The 22070-nt window shown below is 38.5% G+C and overlaps 2 protein-coding genes across 5 annotated transcripts; one reads left to right on the plus strand and one right to left on the minus strand.

Moving 5' to 3' along the window:
- Window positions 1–17054: 17054 nt before the first annotated feature.
- LOC118746630 (rhythmically expressed gene 2 protein) lies at window positions 17055–19213 on the plus strand. 4 transcript variants are annotated; one of them, XM_036480483.1, is made up of 4 exons: window positions 17055–17429; window positions 17859–18346; window positions 18416–18498; window positions 18609–19213. In XM_036480483.1, exons 2-4 carry the CDS (start codon window positions 18186–18188, stop codon window positions 19196–19198), a joined length of 834 nt encoding a protein of 277 aa, XP_036336376.1. In that variant the 5' UTR covers window positions 17055–17429; window positions 17859–18185; the 3' UTR covers window positions 19199–19213. The 4 variants fall into 4 exon arrangements, with proteins under 4 accessions (XP_036336376.1, XP_036336377.1, XP_036336378.1 ...); XM_036480484.1 differs by having other exon boundaries at window positions 17867–18346; XM_036480485.1 differs by having other exon boundaries at window positions 17055–17224.
- LOC118746631 (uncharacterized protein K12H4.2) lies at window positions 19184–20318 on the minus strand. The gene is made up of 4 exons (XM_036480487.1): window positions 20065–20318; window positions 19845–20007; window positions 19531–19791; window positions 19184–19465 (listed from the first exon to the last, which is right to left on the minus strand). The coding sequence occupies exons 1-4, from the start codon at window positions 20227–20229 to the stop codon at window positions 19290–19292; spliced, it is 765 nt and encodes a 254-aa protein (XP_036336380.1). The 5' UTR covers window positions 20230–20318; the 3' UTR covers window positions 19184–19289.
- Window positions 20319–22070: the final 1752 nt, after the last annotated feature.

Here is a 22070-nt window from a genome sequence, read left to right on the forward strand (position 1 = left end):
CAAATACCTGGGGAGTTATGTCAATTTTCCAGTAGGTCTTGTCGAGTGAAGTAAGAATCGAAATATGAAATGTGCCAAACACCCCTAAAGTCTTGACGTACCGTTAAAAGATCGGGTTTATATTCGCGAAACTATGGGTAAATTATAGTAAAACTGCGTACTTAGTTTTTCCCTTTGACGCCAGGATTTTTTTTAAAGGACTTTGAGATTAAAAATATGTCGTCCTTTAAAATATCGTCGTTTAAAGTACAAAACCGCGTATCGCCATTCTGCAAAACCGCGTAACTGGCATTAGCTGCCAAAAATTGGATTTGCTCAAACAAGCTCTTGGCTCAATCGTTATCCATTCGTCCTGAAATATACTAGCCAGATATGCGATTGCTTTAAAAAAAAAGAAAACCATTTTGAAATATGAGTGTTTTTACACTCTAGAAAATAATTTCTACAACTTCACATACGCGGTTTTGCATTTTGTTGATACGCGGTTTCGCGCTTTAAACGACGATATGATTATTGAAAAAAATTATTAAAAAAGGAGCAGTCGAACGCCTTCGTCTTGATCTGCAGGCTGTATCGGCACAGCCGCTAAATTTAAACGTAGAATACGTGGTATTGTTAAGAGCACATCCAAGTCAAAAACGAAAGCACACACTAAGAAAAAAATATCGATAACAAAAGCGGTAATAATATCGATAGCAAAATCGATAACAAAATCGGTAAAAATATCGATAAAAAAATCTATAAAAATATCGATAACAAAATCGATAAAAATATCGATAAATAAATCGATAAGAATATCGATAACAAAATCGATGAACATATCAATAACAAAATCGATAAAAATATCAATAACAAAAGCGATTACATCTATAAAAAAATCTATTACAAAATCGATAAAAAATATCGTTTACTATATCGATAAGTTCAGAAAATAGCGATAGCAAAAGCAATAACAATATCGATAAAAATTTCGATAACAAAATCGATAACAAAACCGATAAAATATTGGTTATTATATCGATAAGTCCCAAGAATTCCGAAAACTCTAAAATCCCGAAATAGTCCCCAGATTGAGTCTCTGTCTATATCGTTTTCTCTATAATTACCTTTATTTTAACCTTTCTTCCTCTATCCTCATCTTTACTTTTATCGGTATCCTCATCCTCATATTTTTCTTTGTATTTATTTTTGTTTCTACTTTTATGTTTATCATATTCTTCATCTGCATATTCCCCTTCACCTTTGCCTTTTATAAATATTGCGCCATCTGTTATTCAAAAGCCGAAATACCTACACACATATACTTTTTGTCTCCTTCTCTCACTTCCAGCGCTTGCACGTGTTTCCAAAACGATGACGAAGTGATTTTGTATGGAAAATTATTTACGCCCATATATTTGAATCAAATAAACATACTTAGAAGACTTCCCATATCCTGTGTTATCAATTACACAGGTCCACAAAAACAAATCGATGAAAGGTTCCTTTGACCAAACCTAGTCTATCATGTTTTTGGGGTCGCTGAACACGAATCTGAAGTCCGTTTTGCTCCATCACGTCTAGATTTTTTCCTCACCTCAAAAAACACCTCGGATTTTCTCTGTCAGATTCGTGTTCAGCGAACCCAAAAACATATGATAGACTAGGTTTGGTCAAAGGAACCTTTTTTTTTGTGGACCTGTGTAATGAATGTCTTTGAGCGAAAAAATAAAACTCAAATATTAATTACACGGTTCGACAAAATTTGGTCGTTTTTTATCTCAAAAACGGGGCCGACCTCTTATAGATTTTTTTTAAGCTGATTTGAAGTGCATTTACTCAATTTTTCTAGCAGAAAGGGGTGAAAAATTAAAAAAATAACTTAGTAAAAAAAACACTAGCGAATAACATGGCGAACGATTTCACCAGGGCCAAATTCGCGAATCTTACGAAAAACGGTTTCAGAGTAACCGAAAATGGTTCCAGAAAAACCGAAAAAGCAACCAACCGACTAGCCAATCATCAATCGATACCCCCTATATTATGTGTAGCCCAAATTTCTGACATTTCCTCAAAATTTATTTATAATAATCGCATCCGGTTTCCCTCAAGAAAGTTTTGCTAAAAACAAACTATTCTATAAATAAAAAGCTTTTAACACAGACTAAATGGAATTCCATAGGCTCCCCCATCAAACTGAAGTGCAACATATTGCCTAGAAGTAGTAGGTATGGAGCAAATGTTGTAAGTAAATAACAACAACGGAACTAATAATAATAAAAACAACAACAACAACAACACAAGTTGTTGTCCCGCGATAACACATTCCTGCTGCAAAACAAACGTAGTGAAAATGCCGTCAATATCAGCAAGCAGAATGACAACAACAACAAATGCAACAACAATAAATACACAGCGACAGCAAAATGAGCAACCACCCCACCAACTGCAATGCCAACTCAATAAACATATACGTATGTACATTTGTATGTATGTACAGCAGTGATGCCAACCGGTGGAGAATTCTCCGATTTTGGTGGAATTTTAATTTCGGAGAATGGCTTTAAATTTGAGAGAATTCAATATACAAATAATTTTAAAGGCTGTCCTTATTACATATCTGTGGCAATAACGTTAATAATATCAATTGACTTTATTTCGCACCACTATGCGAAATAGTGCCAATTGACCTTATTTCCGTTGATCTTGTTACCTATCACCGTTTTAAACATTTGGATTGTAATGTTAACCTTATGGGGTAACAAAATATGTTCGTCTATAACTTTTTAAATAGCCTGGCTGGTGAGATGGGGATTTCACTTACACATGGAATAGTAACTAGTTACAGAATACCATGCCATATGTAACTAATTTATTTCTTAAGTCGACTAAGGCGGTTATTGCTTATGGCAATTAATGATATTTCTGCATGAAAAGCCTTAAATAGTATGTTGCACAATTAATTTTGGGGGAATTTCATTGAAAGTAGGGGATTTTTTTTTAGGAATTTCGGGGAATTAGCCCCAACAGAGTTGGCATCCCTGATGTACAGCATAAATGCCATTGCCGACAACACAAGAAGAGACGACGACGACGACGGCGACGATCACGTCTTTGGTGGTGTTGCTGTTGATGTTGATGTTGTTGCTGCCGCCAACACGATCAAGAGCCACCCTGCAGTCAGCGCCTCTGCACCAAAATGACCGCGACGCGCCGCCGAGCTGCCTTGCAGTGCGAGCATAACGCACCATTCACGCGAGCTGATCATGTTTCATGCACCACCAGGGTTGCCACTGACGAAAAAAAATATTTACCATCCACTTGAGAAAAATCTACCAAATCTGGAAAATATCTACCAATAAATTTTGTGTAGTTATTTTAATAAAAACTATAGTTTTGTTATTTTTTTGTTTATTTTAATTAAAACTATAATTTCTTATTTTTTTAGTTATTTCAATAAGAATTAAAATTGTTTTTAAGGAACTTTTTATTTAACTAACTATGCGGTATTTGAGTCATATTATTGGCATATTCGCAGTTTTCTTCAAAACGGAAGTGATGAGACTAAAGGCAGCAACGAAACTTCATAATTTGAAAAACTTCAACTCGAGTTATTATAGACGAATACGTGACTCAAAAAAGCACTTGGTGATTTTTTTTATTATTTGCAATGTTTTTCAAGTAAAAATTTTGTGTTGCTTTAACTAAATCCATAAAAATTAAGGATTCAAACTATATACAACATATAGGCTGCGTTTCTTTACACATTCCGGATAATCCCATTTCACAGCCGGAATAAACAGAATGCTTTTGAGATATACGTCAACATATCAGGAACGTTCTTAAGAATAAATAAACAAAAAAGTCTATGCCAAACGTTCAGAATGAATAAAGAAATTCAGCCTTAGAAAAATTCCAAAAAATTTCGTCTAAATTTCGAATTTTTCACTCTAATTTTTTGCCACCAGTCTTTTGTGTTTTTTATTTAACAGTTTCTTAACCAGTTTAGTATGGGACCACCTCTGAGACACTACCTTTCCGATGCAAAAAGAATTATCGAAATCGGTTTGACGTGGTCCAAAGTTATGCGGTAACATACATAAAAAAAAATAAAAAATAAAAAAAAATATTTAAAAAATAAACAAATATTCCGACGAACTGATAACCTCCTCCTTTTTTTGGAAGTCAGTTAAAAAATGGCGTTGATACATACCTGTCAATTTTTTCTTTGTATGTATTTAAATAATAATTTAAAATAAGCTTATAAAAAGTATGCAGAGAAATTTATAATTTAAAGATAACTACGAATAATAAATTGGTAACGAAAAGTTCAACAAAAATCTACCAAAATGAGAAAAAATTTACCTTTTTACCAACCCAATTTTTTTCTACCAATTTTGGTAACAATTTACCAAAGTGGCAACCCTGTGCACCACGTACCCACATACCCACACACACACACACATACGCGGCACATTCATACTGTCTATACATATACATATGCATCCACAGCGCGAGAACGTGGCTGCAGCGACAGACTGCGTCAGCAAAGGCCCATAGACGAAGACCCCCTCGGATGAATGAATTTATGTTTCTGTTATTTTTATGTTTTTCTTTGGAATTTCATTCTGCCTTATTCAGCGATTTCATTTTTCGGTTCGAATTTGATGTTTACTTTAGCATTCCAATGTGGATATGCAACGACAGCAGCAAACAAAATGAAAAACACCAACAATCAAGTCAAGACAGGCACATACAACATACATACATACATACACACATATAAAGTTTGGAAACAAAAGGACAGACAGCAATGCAAATACTCGTACATATATACTAGATATATCCATAAGTATGTATGAAGAATGAACGGAAAGCGCCGCTGCAACAAGCAAATAAACCACAATCACCCGTACATACACACAAGTACATACATAGTATATGTAGCAACTCCAGTAACATCACAAACAACAAAAGTCGTGATGGAGAATGAAAAGTATAAAAAATAGGCTTGCATACCATAGCCCATTTTACATGCATACAAATTTATGTACATTAGATCAGGTCGTCACCCATAACCTAGAAAAAAGGAAAGGAAAGGAAAGGGTGTAGAGACGGTTTTGCACAATAGTAGTCCGAATGCAATCATCATCATCATCACAGCTCCAGGAACTTAGACTATACAACACCTTGGTAGCGTTTGTTAAGGATCCCCTCCGAGATCACGTCATAAACTAAGAACTAGCAAACTCGTCTGTCTAAAGGTAAGCAGAGGACTCCCCAAGGGGATGGGCACTCACCTCTACTATGGAATATTGCCGTTGCCAGCTGGCTTATGGCGTTTTCTTTTCTACCAAAAAAGGTTGCCTTCTTGGTTCCTTCTACTAAGAATAGGACAATGAAAAGGCAAATTTTAGGGAGAAAAGAAAGCGTCATTACCAGAGGTGGGCACTACCACAAACAAGCGTGAGCTAAAAGTGAGCATGTGTTAGTGTACCTAATTCATTTTGCATGCTGTCGTGTTCTCATCGATGCGCTCTCGCTTGTATACGTACACGCAACGCTTACGCTCTTTTAGCACCTGCTAACTCTCTGCCCATGCCTGGTCATTACGGAGATAGAAAAAAGGAACAGTCCAGCGCCTTCGCCTTGGTCTGCAGGCTGTATCGGAGGCACGGCCGCTAAATTGAAACGTAGAATACGTGGTATGGTTAAGAGACAACAAACGCGATAATATCGAGAGCAAAATCGATAACAAAATCGATAATATCGATAGCAAAATCGATAACAAAATCGATCAAAATATCGATAACAAAATTGATAACAAAATCGACTAAAATATCAATAACAAAATCGATAAAAAATATCGTTTATTAAAACGATAAGTTCCGAAAATATCGATACCAAACCCAATAACAATATCGATAAAAATTTCGATAACAAAATCGATAAAAAATATCCATAAAAAATACCCTATTAAGCTGGCATTTCAGGGTACTATTTTATATATATATAAGGAAAATTTGAAAGTTAGGGGGGGGGCTCGAGCACCCCCTGCCCCTACCTGGCTACGCCCATGTATGATATAAGGTATTTTTTGGCATGAGGAGTCCATTTCTTTTTTTTTAAAACTTCCACCAGAGGGCGCCATTTTCTTTTCTTCGCAAAATATGCTTAGAATTACGCGTAGAGTCTCCCTATGCTATACGCACATAGAAGTAAAGTAAGTGCGCCTGGGCCACACTGTAGAAGCGAAACTTACGTTACATATCTATTTTGTCTCTTAACCAATATACATACATATGTACATACAAAAGTACATCTGCTTTTGCTTAAGGTTATATTTTGACGTATTTTGTCTTTTTTCTATCTAGATCCCTACTTCTACCCCTGTTAGTTCTAATTACATTTATGTTATTCTGTTTTCCTTTATGTTCATTTTTATCTTTATACTCTATCAATAACAAACTCGATAATAACATCCAACAAGATGTCGATAATAATATTGGTAGCAAAATCGATTATAAAATCGAAAAAAATATCGACAGCAAAACCGATAACCAAATCGATAAAAACATTGTTAAGAAAATCGATAAACAATCGATAACGAGAATCGATAAAAAAGTCGATAACAAAATATATAATAATATCGATAACAAAATCGATAAAAATATCGATAACAAAATCGCTAAATAATCGATAACAAAACCGATACCAATATCGCTAACAAAATCGATAATAATATCGATAAATAATTCGATAAAAATATCGATAACAAAATCTACAACAATACCAATAACAAAACCGATAACAATATCGATAACAAATACGATAAAATATCGATTATTATATCGATAAGTTCCGAAGATATCGATAGAAAACTCGATAAAAATATCGATAACAAAAGCGATAAAGCGAGAAAATCTCTAAAATCCCAAAATAGTTCCCAGATTGAGTCTCTGTGTCTCTATCTATATCCTTTTCTCTATAATTACCTTTATTTTAATCTTTCTTCCTCTATCTTCATCTTTACTTTTATCGGTATCCTCATCCTCATCTTTTTCATTATATTTATCTTTGTTTTTACTTTTATGTTTATCATTTTCTTCATCTACATATTCCCCTTCACCTTTGGTCTTCATTTTTGCCTTTATCTTTATGCATATTTGTTTTTGTTTTTATTTTTACCTTTGCCTTTATCCTTTTATTTATCTATGTACGTACTCACCTTCACTTACATTCTTGTATTGGTCCTTTTCTAAGTTTTATTCTTTAACCTTTTATTAGCATATTTTTGTTAAATTATGCATACACTCAAGAAGCACTTGTTTCAGCCCCAGCCATTTCCGTTGCACCATTTCCGTGTGCAATTTCCGTTTAATTGCCAATTTACTCCCAACCAACCAACCGCCGCTAAAGAAGTTTCACTTCAAAAATATATTGTCCCGCCCTAATGTACATAGCTGTTAAACTTTTTTACAGTAAATACGAATTAAAGATAAGATAATTTAAGTTAGGCATTTCGTGATCGTATCCGTTGTGCTTAAATACGAGCCGAGCCGTTTAAACAAAAAAAAATACAAAAAAAAACAAAAAAGCTTTTCTTCATATTTGGCACTCAACCAATTTTCGGAAAATTCTTGCCCACAATTAGTGAGCTGGGCAGAGTTTCTAACTTGGAAAAACAAAATGGACTAGGAGTTAAAATTAGGACTTATCTGTGATTATTAAAAATAAATAAATAACCATAAGTTGCAAACATCACTTTGAATTTCGCTGCGATTATATTGACCGCTGCTGTATATACATACATATATATGTATGTACACATGTCTTACAAGTTGCAACACCTGAAGAATATTTTGTAAAATGTATTTGCCATAGGCTATTAAAGTGAATTCGATTGACGTTTGGTTAGTTTTTCCTAGCTTTCCGAAAGACAGGCATTTTTTGTAAGTACGTAAGTAAGTAAATTCATACATATGTATGTATGTATGCACATATCAATGCACAAACGAGTAACTCCACATATGTAGGCACGCTATTGCGGTTTTGTAAATCACAGTTGATTTTGTTGCTGCCTTCTTTTATTTTCACTTAACCAATCGGCATCGTTTTTTTTGTTGTGTGTCTGTGGAATGCACTTGGCTTTGGTTGAGGTTTCCAGAAAGCATTTTTCGCATGATCGTGAAACTTTTCGGTATTCATACATACTTATTTATGTACATATCAATGTTACTGTTTGTCGCGTTTTGAGGTGTGTGCAACAATATTGTCAATGATTGTACGTTCATGCAATTGAAGGCATGCTCATTAGGGTGAAACTTTTTGTAGCTTAAATTACATTATTTTCTTTATGTAGCGAATTTCAGGGTTTGATCAATATTCATAGTTTGACTTAGGTATTGGGTTGCTATCGTTTTCAGAAAGGAAGCCTTGATTAAAAAAAAGTAAGTGCGCCTGGGCCACACTGGAGAAGTGAAACTTATGTTACATATCTAGTTTGTCTCATAACCAATATACATATAAATGTATGTACATATGTACATACATTCATCTGCTTTTGCTTAAGATTATATTTTTTGTCTTTTTTCTATCTAGATCCCTACCCCCACTCCTGTTCGTTTTAATTACATTTATTTTATTGTTTTCCTTTATCTTCATTTTTATCTTTATACTCTATCGATAACAAAATGGATAGTAACATCCAACAATATATCGATAACAAAACCGGTAAAAATAGCGATAACAAAATCGAAGACAAATACGATAAAAATTTCGATAGCAAAATCGATAATAATATTGGTAGCAAAATCGATTAGAAAATCGATAACAAAATCGGTAGAAAAAATCGATTAGAAAATCGATAAAAATATCGATAACAAAAACGATAAATAATCGATGACAAAATCGATAAATAATCGATAACAAAATCAATAAATAATCGATAAAATATCGATAACAAAATCGATGAGAACTTCGATAACAATTTCCATAGCAAAATCGTTAATAATATTGGTAGCAAAATCTATTAATAGATATCGATAAAAACATCGATAGTATTGGTAGAAAAATATAAAAATATCGATCACAAAGTCGATAACAAAAATCGATTACAAAATCGATAAAAAATCTATAGCAAAATCCATAACAAAATCGATAAACAATCGATAATAATAACGATAATAAAAACAGTGTTTAAATTTACTTTGGTCTTCATTTTTGCCTATATCTTTACGCATCTTTGTTTTTGTTTTTATTTTTATTTAAAGTTGTTAACGACTGCTTTAACACGTTTCAAAATCTGGCAGCAAAATATACGAGAACTCTGTACTGGGTGCCGGGCCACTGTGAGATCGACGGCAACGATGTCGCTGACGAGTTAGCGCGAGAAGGATCCTTAATTGCATTCTTAGGGCCGAAACCAATACGTGGGGTGTTAGTAAGTCCTCTTCGAGAACCATAATTACTGACTGGGTACACTCTGAACTGAACCCAGTAAGTACTGACAGACGGTGGGCACCAAAGACAGGCCAAGCTCTTTGGTTACACTTTCAATAGATCGGATATTATTCAATTATGTAAAATCACAACAGGCTACTCTCCGGCTATCTAACGGGGCAAAACCAACTACGTTTTCATATGCATCGAATAGGTGTTATCAGAAAGTCGAAATTGCCGGTCTGCGTAGAGAGAGGGGAATCTTCCGAACACATTCTTTGCGACTGTCCATCCTTGGTCAGACAAAGATTAACTTACTTCTGAGCTTCATTGGTTAAACGTTCAGAAACAAGGAATTCGACTACCCAGGCCCTTTTAGGATTCATCAGAGAAGCCGATGGTGTCTTGGGCATACTGGGTTATGGACTCTTTCTAAAGATACAAAAGATATTTCAGGTCGCATTTATCTATCTATCTATCAGGATTCACCCGTTTATCCCTGTGAAGATGGTGTTCTGACGTCATGCGCAGGCGGAAAAAAATATAAAAAATGTCTATGATGGCGATGTAAATATTAAAAACACTTTTACTGAAGTATTTTCGTACCAACTTAATGCATATTTATATCTGTATGCACAAATGTATGTATGTATGTATGTATGTCCATATGTACATTCACTACTTGCATAGGTGTTTCTGCACTTAGCCAAGCAGCAGCGGCTTGAGAGCCTCCACTTCTGCGAGTCGTCATCGCGCATTCCCTTCCCACGATCATTAATAAACCTGGCACGTATTCATATGTGGATTGAGCCATAAGAAATGCCGAAATATTTATTTCTTACTTGCATAGTTACACACAAACAAACCTACATACATAAGTATGAACATAAGTATTTCTATATGTACACCTATTCAAAAGGTATGTAAGTTATGATTTAGCACATGTGTAAATACATATGTTTACACACACACACAATTTCAATCAAGATTTGTTGAATGTGTTGAAAATTACAAGCTGAAATTTTCAAATAAAATAACTGATCACAAGTATAGTGTGCAAATATACTAAGTACTCGTTTGTATAGAGTACATACATATCGTCACCTGAAATGCAAAAAGACGTAACAAACGTCATCGTTGAAATGCAAAAAGTCATAACTAATAAAAAATTCAAAATTCACTTTTTTATTTATATGATGGATTTCATCGAATTACAACTCCCTACATAACTTTATGGAAAAAAATAAAATACTAGTCACGTTTTTTTATAAAATCAATTCCAAACTCATGGAGGAGGGTTGCCACCTGTTTGAAAAATTTAATTTACTCGAATAAGTATCACAAAATGTGTCTCACACGACAATGGCATAAAGGGGTTGTTGGCTGATAATTTCGATTTGAAGTTAATTATTCGTAGACGAAAGATTGTTAAGAAACCTTTAGTTTAAAAATTTAGAATATTATTGAGGTGTTTTACAAGTGTTGCCACCTGTTTAAAACTTAAATTTGATTCATTGAAGTGAATTTTAACAATTTTGGTATCAATCGAAATGGTTTTGAAAAGGCTTTATTTCTAAGCTACCTGTAGGAGGGTTGACACCTGTTTGTGAAATCTAACTCTGCGGAAATCAAGAAATTAGGTATTTAAAATATGTACCACACTAGTTTAAAAATATTTTGAAGAGGGTTGCCACCTTAAAAAAAAATAATTTAGTTAAATGCCTGTGTTTTATTGGGCAATTATCGGGATCTGGATAAAAAATTTGCACGCAAATGCAACAACAACGATATGATCCTGATTTAATTTATGATCCGCTCTGTTTGGTTTGTGTCACTGATAATTTGGCAGTACGGTTTGGTACCACTGACAAATGCATGGCTGCGCAAACAGATATTCTGCCATTGCTACTTTTAACTTGCGTCAAATAAATTGCCTTTCCGTTAAATTTCGAAGTAGTCCTGAAAAGGCTTTATTTCTAAGCTACATGTAGCGGGGTTTTCAACTGTTTGAAAAATCAAATTTAACTTAAATGAAGGAAATTAGGTGCTTAAAATATAGGTAAATTTCAAAATTTTCCCGTTTTTGGCTGAGTTTAAGTATGCTGAGTTTTTTTTTTGATAAATTACGCAGAAATTTCATGCACTCAGCACAGCGGGTTAGAGCAACCTATTTAGTATATGTGTATATCGAACAAAGACCCAAAACAGCTCACATCAAAGGACTTAGCAGCAAAGCATATCAATATGGTGAACCCAATCATACGTATGTGCGGAGTATGATCCGAAATAAATCACAAGCGCCTGGCTGTTAATCATCTTCCCCATCAGACTCCTTTTATAGATCCTTCTTTTTCATATTACTAAAAAAAAACTTTTGTAGATAGGCTCATCGCTTTGCGGTTCATATTATTTATACCAGGTGACTCAGATGTCTCCTTACTGCCATGGTGCCTGTTGGATGCTTTCCATAGCAACTGTTTAGACAAGAGCGGTTTCCTTCACCGGAAGAAGTTCAACTTCATCGCATACGTGTTGCATATTGTGATGACATGAGAAGTTGCGGAAAGTTGCGTTTAAGTACATCTGAAGGTTGAAAGCGCAGTTAGTCAACGACGTAGCGTAAACGTAGGTTGACGTACGTAGCAGCATATAAAATTTACTGTTGATAGAGAGAGAGAGACGCGCATCCCATAAGGTAGATCGCGTCTGGGTCAACCTACGTCTACGTTACGTCGTTGACTGTTTGCGCTTTAAGTCACTCGAGCCCCTCAGACCACACTGGGATGGCTTAGCGTTGCAAATGGGGCTACTCTGTAATGCGATGCGAAAGAGAAATGCGATGCGAAAGAGAAATGCGATGCGATAGGCTATCGCCACAGCGAATTACTGCCGACGTTTTTGCCTATCGCATCGCATTGCTCTTCCGTATAGCATTCCAGAGTAGTTCCCCTTGTATTTTATCTCCCGAGTGTTGGATTTTCTTCCCATGGCTGTCGCGTCAAACGAGAAGGAATGGAGGCTATCGAAACCCAGAAACTTAGGGTAGTTCACGGTCGAAATTCTTGATTCATCGACCTCCAGGTTCAGTTGGATGCTCGCAAATATGCAAGTCAAATGTCGCGAAGAAGTGCTTTGGGTCGCTAAGGTAGCTGCTTATTGGTGTTTAGTGCCCAACAATGTTATGCACGGTGGCCATAATAGAGAATTGATTGGCATATGAGATAATCGAAACCCCCTTGAACAGATGTGGGAAATTGGTATGGTAACTGGTGAAGCAGAAATGAAGAAAGAACGCCGCCTTGTAGGACTTCCTGTTTTACCCCTCTGATTTTTGAGGTCTTTTTGCTGAATACAACCGATGATTGCCTATCGCTCCGTTGGCTAGCTACGTATCCTCTTTTGAAAGCTGGTAGTGCAGAGAATGTTGTATCCTCAAGCAGTGTGCCGTGATTTGGCCTAGTAAAACCCTTTGATATACATATATGCGGCGATGGCCTTTAGTGCGGGGGTGATGCTGTGCAGCTTGCAAAATCTTTGCTATGTTCGCATAGCTCGACGTCCTATCCTGGTTTCTGCCGGAAGAAAAGACAGTTCAATAGCCGGTTCTACGTACCGGAATGACTCGGGTTTCACCCGACCAAGGGCTGTTGTTTCGGCGATCTAACCCCGTCTAGATCGGCGATACCCACCAATCATTATTCGTCCATGGAGCAATACCTTGCAGCCGGATTGCCCCGCATCCTTCTTCTCCGGGCGGGCGTAGAGCCCAACCCCGGACCTGAAACTTACTTCTGCTGTGTTTGCCAGAATCGACTCCACCCGAACTCCACTTCGGTTAGGTGCAACTCCTGCAACGGATGGAGTCACCTAAGAACCTGCTCTGGCCTTAGGTCTCACCGGGAGTGGACCAAAAACTTTGTGCCTCCCTGTTGCTCAAGCCAAATGGCACAATCAGCCTCCACGGCTACCCACTCGCGTAATGCACGGGTGCGACCTAGCACCCGAAGAGCCTGCACGGGCCCTAGAAGCTCCTCTGAGCAACAGCAAACCTCCCAACACACCCCACCCACACAACCTACCGGCCGGTCCCACTCGCGAGCGCGAGCCAACCACAAGCTGCTGGTTGCCCACACCATCTGCTCCGTGTGCCAGAACAGAATATACCGGAATGTGACATCAGTCAAATGCAACACATGCCTTGGCTGGTGCCACTTCCGGCTATGTTCTAGTCTACGCACCACACGCGAGTGGACTACCAACTACAGCGCCCCTTGCTGTAGCGCACCGCCGGCGCAGACAACAACGCCCACATCGCAGCCACCTACCATCAGGCTGCAACAGCAACTGCGTCATGCGCAACAGGCCGGTAGGCCCCACACTTCCCTCACCCCCCGAATCGCGACCAGCCTCCCAAGGCATACGAACGTACTCCAACTTAACTGCAACGGACTCCAGAGCAAGATTGAGGAGATAGCAGTCTTCATGGGTCGGCACGGCATATTGATAGCTGCGGTCCAAGAAACGAAGTTGCACAGCAACTCAACCTTGTTGGGTTGCGCAGCCTACAATGTGCTCCGTAAAGATCGCGAGCGAGATAATGGTGGAGGATTAGCGTTCATTCTACACCACACAGTGCAGTATCGGCTAATCGAAGAAGACATCGACCCAAGGGACACCACCCTAGAATGTCAGGGCATAGCTGTCCGGTCAGGCGATGTCGAGCTCGAAATATTTAACGTGTACATACCCCCTGTCACCTGCTGCCCGGCTGGATATCTCCCTGATATAGGTGCGCTACTCAGAGGCGAAAACCGACTGGTAGTAGGTGACTTCAATGCGCACCACGATCTTTGGCACTCAAGCCTGGCCAATGATCGGAGGGGAAACATTTTGGCTGAGCAGATAGACGATTCGACATTCTGCACCATGAACGACGACGTCCCCACCAGGATTGTGGGCAGCTGCAGCAGCTCGCCAGACCTAACAATTGCAAGCGCTGGTCTGATAAATAGCATATCATGGCGACCTATGCTATCGTTAGCATCAGACCATCTGCCCATAATCATCTCGATCAATAAGCCCACCGACTTTGCTCCCGCGGATCACCGAACCTACACCAACTTTAACAAAGCTGATTGGAACGGCTTCGCGGAAGTTACCGAGAGCAGCTTCGCCGCCCTCCCCACACCCACAGACGTACATGCTGGCGAACGCCAGTTCCGCAGGGTACTCACTGCCGCAGCAGCTCGCTTCATACCGTCCGGACGCATCGCGGAAGTCCGCCCAAATTTCCCGGCTGAAGCAGCTGTTCTAGCAAATGAGCGTGACCACCTACGCCAGGTCGACCCCGGGGACCCTCGCTTGAGGGACCTTAATTTGGAGATTCGGCAACTGGTAAATCAACATAAGCGGAAAAAGTGGGAAGAGCACTTGAAGGCCTGTAACTTCACCTCTGGTGTGAGTAAGCTCTGGTCAACCGTGAGGTCCTTGTCCAACCCGACGAAGCGTGATGACAGAGTGGAAATTTCATTTCCCCGGTCGCGAAGACACTTGAGGCCCTGCTGCTCCCATACTTCACCTGCCACCTAACCCCAGCGAAACATCAGCATGGCTTCCGTAAAGTGCACAGCACAACAACAGCACTTAACGCCATAAACACCCAGATAACTCGTGGCCTAAATCGCAACCGCCCCTGTGAGAGAACTGTCCTAGTAGCGTTGGACTTGTCAAAGGCGTTTGACACCGTCTGCCATTCCACGCTGCTAGAAGACATTGAGGCCTCCTCTCTCCCACAGGGTCGGCGATGGTCGGCGAATTATATGAGTGGTCGACAATCATCAGTAATCTTCAGAGATCAAACCTCGAAACCAAGAAGAATAAAACAAGGGGTTCCACAAGGTTGTGTTCTCTCCCCCTTACTTTGTAACTTCTACATCTCGAAACTCCCCCAGCCTCCTGAAGGAGTTTCCCTGATCTCGTACGCTGATGATTGTTCGATTTTGGCGTCCGGGAATGGAATTGATGACCTCTGCTCAAAAGTAAACGGCTATCTCTCCAGCCTTTCTCGCTTCTTCACTGCAAGGAGCCTAACCCTCTCCCCAACGAAATCAACGGCGACCCTCTTCACCACCTGGACGAAGGAGGTCAGGCTAGAATTAGGCATTCACGTCGACGGCACACCAATACCGACGGTGAACAACCCAAAAATTTTAGGGGTTACCTTTGATAGCCTGCTCTCCTTCTCCGCGAACACAACCGCAGTTGTCAACAAAGTACAGAGCCGCAACAAGGTCCTCAAGTCGCTCGCCGGCAGCACTTGGGGCAAAGACAAAGAAACGTTGCTGGCAACATACAAGGCAATTGGCCGGCCGGTTCTAAACTATGCAGCGCCTGTTTGGTCTCCGGGGACTAGTTGGACGCAGTGGACGAAGCTACAGACTTGTCAGAACGCCGCACTCCGGACAGCGACTGGGTGCCTTCTGATGACGCCTGAGCATCACTTACACAGCGAGGCCCAAGTGCTCCCCGTACGGGAACACAATAAAATGCTCACTAAGCAGTTTCTGGTGGGGTGTCACAGAAGTGAACACCCTAACAGACCACTGCTGGAGGAGGAGCCTCCGCCCAGGCACGTCAGGGGCACCTATTCGTGTACAAGGACGCAGTCCAGACCTACACAGACCAACCACTGGACCCAATGACGTACAGACAAGCGATCAACGACATTCATAGGGAGTCAGTCTCCACCTACCTCGACTCCAGGCCTAGGAATGTCGTTATCGGAGCCCAATCACCACCTGTGGAAGAGACGGAGCTTCAGTTACCAAGAGAGACCCGCGTTACTCTGGCTCAGTTAAGGTCTGGATATTGTAGCCGCCTAAACAGCTACCTGTCCAGACTCGACCCAAACATCCCAAATGAGTGTCCGGCATGTGGAGACTCCCCCCATGACACCAACCACCTCTTCACATGCCAGCTCAATCCGACTCAACTAACACCCCTCTCCCTTTGGTCCGACCCCATCGAAACAGCTCGTTTCCTGGGCCTGCCGTTAGTTGAGCTCGACGATAATGATTGAAAAGTTGACCCGAAACAGGCGGGGCTTATTAGTGCCGCTACAACAACAACAGTTCATCTTTCGTACTCCTTCTATTAAAGCAAATATCATCCGCTTCGTAAGTGTAATGGAATCAGAAATAAACGAGGTCAGGAAAATAGCATTAGGATTTTTGTAGTGAGATTTCTATGAATTTATGCTAAACCTTGCAAATTTATTACAAAATCACACATCAAGTGTAGCGTGCATACCAAAAGCCATAATCTGATGCTTTTTCCCCCAATATGTTAAAAGTATTGTCGAATAAAAATGTAGCATACGTTTAGGCTGCTTACCAAAGTGTACATGCCGACATACATATATAGTATTTACATGTATTTGAACCAAACAAAGAAAACTCTTTGCCGGTATGAAATTTAAACTAAGAGAGAATGTAAGGAAATATAAAAGTAGCCACACACAAAAAATTGCAAGCAGCAAAAGCATAGTAAAACGAAAACATCATTAGGTTGAGAGCAAATAATAACAATGCAACGACGCGGTGCTCTTCCAGTGCCGCGCAAAGCAAAGTGGTTTTGCAAGAAACGCCTGTGGTGTATGCCCTTTGTTGTAGTTAATGCGCTTCAGTGGGCAGAGAGGGTGGCATATTCCCCCAAAATAGTGTGGCACTCGCAATAAAAGAAAACAAACAACAACAATTCAGGCAGACAAATTGAAATGCAGTCTGAAGCATATCAAAATGGCATTGTTAGTGGTATCTACTGAAATTTACCGGAGTAGCATTTTCTTTTACTTATTTGCTTGTGCTTATACATATATATGTAGTTAACACATTCGCAGGTTCCTAACTACTAAACCGCAAGTGACTGAAGAAATACATAATTGCAAGCCAAAGAAGAAATGCAATAAATATTCAATAAACAAATTGGATAATCGCGCATTTGGACAAAAAGTAATACAAATGTACAGATGTTTGCACATAAATATTTTTATACCAAAAGCGTAAAGAAGTTGGAGTGTACTATTGTAAAAAAATTTCGATAACAAAAAATAATAAATAAATAAATAGAGTGTTTTTGTAGTAAAATGTGAAGTGGACGATACCTTGTAATATTATGGTAGATAAGAATATATAAGCTATTCAAACGTACATACATACAAACATATGCATACATATATATGTGGATGTATGTATTGTCTTGTGTATGCCGATATACATTTTTCAGCGCTTAATCGTAAAAAGTTCAAAGGTCAATTTGGCAATAAAAAGTGCATGCACAACAATCATTACGCAGCTACTATCTCTTACTTCCAAAAATGTGTTTCATAAATTGAACGAAAATACTTTTAATTTACTAAAACCATTCACATGTGTGCATAGGTATACAGAGACCAACAGATAACAGATTATCCCCGACAAAGCGTCAGCAGGGCAAGTTCTCATTTGTTTTCATTGATAAGACATCCAAATTCATAAAAACAAGATTTCACTTGCTACAAAGTCAATAAACATCAATCGCAAAAACAGTTGTATGGAGAGCCTTGGTTAATTAGCATCGACAAAGAGTAGCAAGTTACCATACAAGCACAGTATATATGTGCATAAATGTAAAGACAAGATTTGCTGGCGTACGTGATTCCAATACATAGCATAAAAAAGTAGGCAATAATTTCAAAATCGCCAACATAAACAGAGCATTCGTCCACGATGACAAGTGCTTTGGGTCGTTTGCGTTTAATCACCTTTGATGTCACCAATACATTACTCCAGTTTCGTACAAGTCCTGGCAAGCAATATGGAGAAATTGGTGCACTCTTCGGTGTACTTTGTGACAATGATGAACTTGCAAGAAATTTTAAGACAAATTGGTAAGTGCGTTCGTTGGAAAAACAAAAACTGAGTTGATTCTTATCGATTTTTTTTCCATTTATGCGTAGGTATCTCATGAATAGAAAATATCCCAACTTTGGACGAAATTCAAGTATTGGCTGGCAGCAGTGGTGGCATCAACTTATTGGTGGTAAGTTGGTACGAATAACCAAAATACTTGCATTTCATTGTGATTTAAAAGGAAGTGGTGATTATTTTATCCTTATACCCAATGGACTCATAATTTTTATACTTTTACAGCCACTTTTGCTGACAGCGGTTCCTTGATCCCCGAGGAGAAATTAGGCAATTTGGCCAATCATCTGCTGGAGCTTTATAAGACTAGTCTTTGTTGGCAAAATTGCAACGGCAGCATCGACTTACTCAACTATTTGCGCCTGCAACAACAACTCGCACCCACCAACCATAGCGATAATGAAGTTGGAAATAATCAGAGCAATAATAAATCGCCAATTTCTCTTGGGGTCATTGCAAATTTTGATCCGCGCTTGGACATTTTATTGCGTAATCTCAAAATTCAACATTATTTTGATTTTGCAATCAATTCTTATGATAGTAACGTTGAGAAACCAAACCCAGAAATATTTCATTTTGCTATGCGCCTGTCTGAGTTGAAAGATTTAAAACCTGAAGAATGCTTACATATCGGCGATGGACCCACTACCGATTACTTAGCAGCGAAAAATGTTGGCTGGAATTCCGCACTGATACATGAGAAGAATGCTAGCTTACTAATCGGAAAATATGGCGATCAAGTTGAGGAGCATTTCGTTTTCCCCAGTTTATATGATTTTCATAAAAAGTTTTCAAATAATTCAATAAAGTGGTGAAACATTTTAATTTTAGCTAATTACTACTACCATTACTGCTACATAGACAATAAAAATAAAATTAAACGAACTCATCTGTGTGGACGGCATCTCAATGTTTGTGTGGTTGCATGTCTCCTAGTTGTATAGAATTTTTTTCAAATAGTTCCACAAGCGGGTCTTGTGGTTTGTTACTTTCCTTATCATATTCGATTCCAATAGCCCATAGTGACTCTAAATCGTATTGTTCTCGCGCTTCTGGTGAGAATACATGTAAGGCTATGTTACCTTAAAAAAAATGAATTTGTCTAATTGATTCGAATTTCTACATTATTGTTTTAATTTATATCTACCTAAATCCAATGCCATCCATTGACGACTCTTCTCGCCTTCAATCTTTGGCGGCACCTCACCCTTCGTGCGCTTAACTTTATATATGCGCCTCACAAATTCCGCAATCGCCAGCATATGTCTGTAGCTTCGTCCACTACACACCACCATATAATCGACATAATTCAGATCTTTGGGTACAGAGCATACAAAAATATCTTCGGCGCTCTCTTTGCGTAATACGTCTACAAGATCCTCTACATCAAATACACCATGCTCGCCATCTAGAAATAACTGATGGAAAATATTCGAATATAGTACATAAACAATACATTACGATTCAAGTTTAGGCCCAAGAACTCGTCGTTCATCGTCTGCTTTGGCTCTTCTTCGGTCTCGTAACGTTGGCGCTCCTCTTCGACATCAAAGATCTCGGTGGCATCTTCGTCGTGAAATATTTGATATTTGTTTCTAATTGTGCCTGATATTGTATTGTGAACCTAAAAGTTTAATTAATTAATTGCTAATTTTAAATGAGCTACCGCGAAATGTCTCACCTTTGATGCAGTGGCCGCTTCTGTTAAGGGCTGGGATTTTGTATCCGTATTGCTGATTTCATCTTTTTGTGGCTCCGTTTGTGAAAATTCATGATGGAATGCACGCAGCAATGGAATATTAATTCTATTAGCACTAATGATGCGAAATATCTTAGATTTTAACATAATTTACGGTTTTTCACGATTTTTATAACGAATTCCCTGAATTTTTTCCGTTTACAAAACAGCTGTTGGCGCGAACATCTGATGTTTTATTCGTGGCGACATCTGTTGGAAAGTGTTATCGAAAAGATAAATCAAGCTTTTGGAATTTATCATCGACATTAATTGTTAAAATTTTAAATATATTTTGTATACTTCAAAAACTAAACATTTTTGTATTTATGTATGCCGCGACTAAAAATAAAAACAAAAACTTCTTTCGATAAATTGTCATTTCAGGCAGCCTGTGCAAAACTTTACTAGCAGATGGCGCTGTTGCTTTTCGGGCGCGAAAATGGAGTACAACAAGTAGCTACAAATTTAAAATTAAAAGTATACAATTAAAGAGTGTAAAAGAAAGTGTGTAAATTCGTATTTTCAAAGTGCTCAACAAATTATGTGTTTAAAAGTGTTTCAGTGAAACGGTTTTTGTGAAAACAAATTTATGAGCTGAAGAGATTATCGAACTTTTGGATGAACAGGAAATCGGAAATGCAACTTGCAGCTGCGTCTTGGAATAGTTAAAAATTTAAATAAGGTTGTAGAACGCTTAAATATGAGATTTAATTATAAAATTATATGTAAGTACAAACCTTTTATATCAAAGTTACTGATGTTTAAATGTTGTTGCAGCCTAGATCAGTCTGTCTCTCAGTCGTTTTTGTAATATAAAAATACGCCATAGGATTTTGAGAAATCGAGCCGAGGTGACTGTCTGTTGTTGTTGTTGTAACAGCACACACGTTCTCCAAATAGTTTTTGAGATGTGTAGCGGGAGTGACAGTGAGGGTGACTGCCTCATGACCTGTTATTTGTTGTTGTTGTTGTTGTAACGGCACTACTGAGCCCTGCCTGAATCAGTTAGCCTGTCAACTGTTAAGCTAGTGGTCTGAAACTATTGGTGGCACTATCGATGGCTTTTTTACATTATTGTTGTTGTAGCGGCTCTCTCTGGTGGTTGAGGGAGTCTCAATTGTCTCATACGCTGGTGATTGCTCGATAATGGGGTCTGGGAATGGAGTTGATGACTTGTGCTCGAAAGTAAACGGACATGTTTTTGTCAATTTGCATGTGTATTTGACACAAAGTGGCAGCACCTTTTAACTAAAGAAAGATCGGCAGCGTCCAGTGAAAAAAGGATAGATTCGTGAAAAAACTAAATATTAATATCTGATATTGAATGATAAAATATCTGGCATTGCATAAAATAAATAACTAAAAAAAAATTAAGTTTTTATTTATTTCTGATTCGAATGAAGTTTCCCTTTGCTCTAAACATGTAAAATATTTTATTAAAAATTTCGCAAAATTTTTGGAAGAAAATGGCTATGAGAAGTTTCTTCCTCTCCTGTAAAACTTAGCATCTTTTCACTCTAAGCAAGCTATTTACGGATTTTGAAAGAAATATTTTTTACAAAGTTGCCAAGCGCAATATTAAGCCAAATTGTAGGTTTAGAAGACTATCGAAAACTATCGATAGTTATCGATGGTTTCTAAAGAACTGTCGCCTACTATCGGTAGTGTCGACTATGGAAATTTTCAGACCAATATGTAAAGCCCAACTAACGGTAGCCCAAGACTCGTGCTGTTTCGACGGGGTCCGCGATATGGAAAATAGTATTAGCAGGGCGGGTGGTGACAGGTGATGGTTGTTGGCGGTGAATGTCGTTGATGGCTTGCCTATGTGGTAGTTGCGGTTGTTACTGTTGTAACAGCTTTGAAATTCCCAGTCCAGATATAAATCTGGATAGTTCCGATTACGTAGACCCGACTGCCTTGGAAACGAAAAGTCGTTTTGAGACTTA

Source organism: Rhagoletis pomonella, unplaced genomic scaffold (genome assembly GCF_013731165.1).
Source record: "Rhagoletis pomonella isolate Grant_MI unplaced genomic scaffold, Rhpom_1.0 Rhpom_scaffold_00011, whole genome shotgun sequence".
Classification (NCBI taxonomy): domain Eukaryota; kingdom Metazoa; phylum Arthropoda; class Insecta; order Diptera; family Tephritidae; genus Rhagoletis; species Rhagoletis pomonella.

Excerpts from the sequence above, each read along its gene's own strand:
- LOC118746630 (XM_036480483.1), top strand. The coding sequence starts at position 18,186 with ATGACAAGTGCTTTGGGTCGTTTGCGTTTAATCACCTTTGATGTCACC. Across the intron at positions 18,347-18,415 it reads AGAAATTTTAAGACAAATTG|GTATCTCATGAATAGAAAAT; the intron begins GTAAGTGCGTTC and ends ATTTATGCGTAG. Across the intron at positions 18,499-18,608 it reads GTGGCATCAACTTATTGGTG|CCACTTTTGCTGACAGCGGT; the intron begins GTAAGTTGGTAC and ends ATACTTTTACAG.
- LOC118746631 (XM_036480487.1), bottom strand. The coding sequence starts at position 20,229 with ATGTTAAAATCTAAGATATTTCGCATCATTAGTGCTAATAGAATTAAT. Across the intron at positions 19,792-19,844 it reads CTTGGGCCTAAACTTGAATC|ATGGCGAGCATGGTGTATTT; the intron begins GTAATGTATTGT and ends AGTTATTTCTAG. Across the intron at positions 19,466-19,530 it reads ATGGATGGCATTGGATTTAG|GTAACATAGCCTTACATGTA; the intron begins GTAGATATAAAT and ends ATTTTTTTTAAG.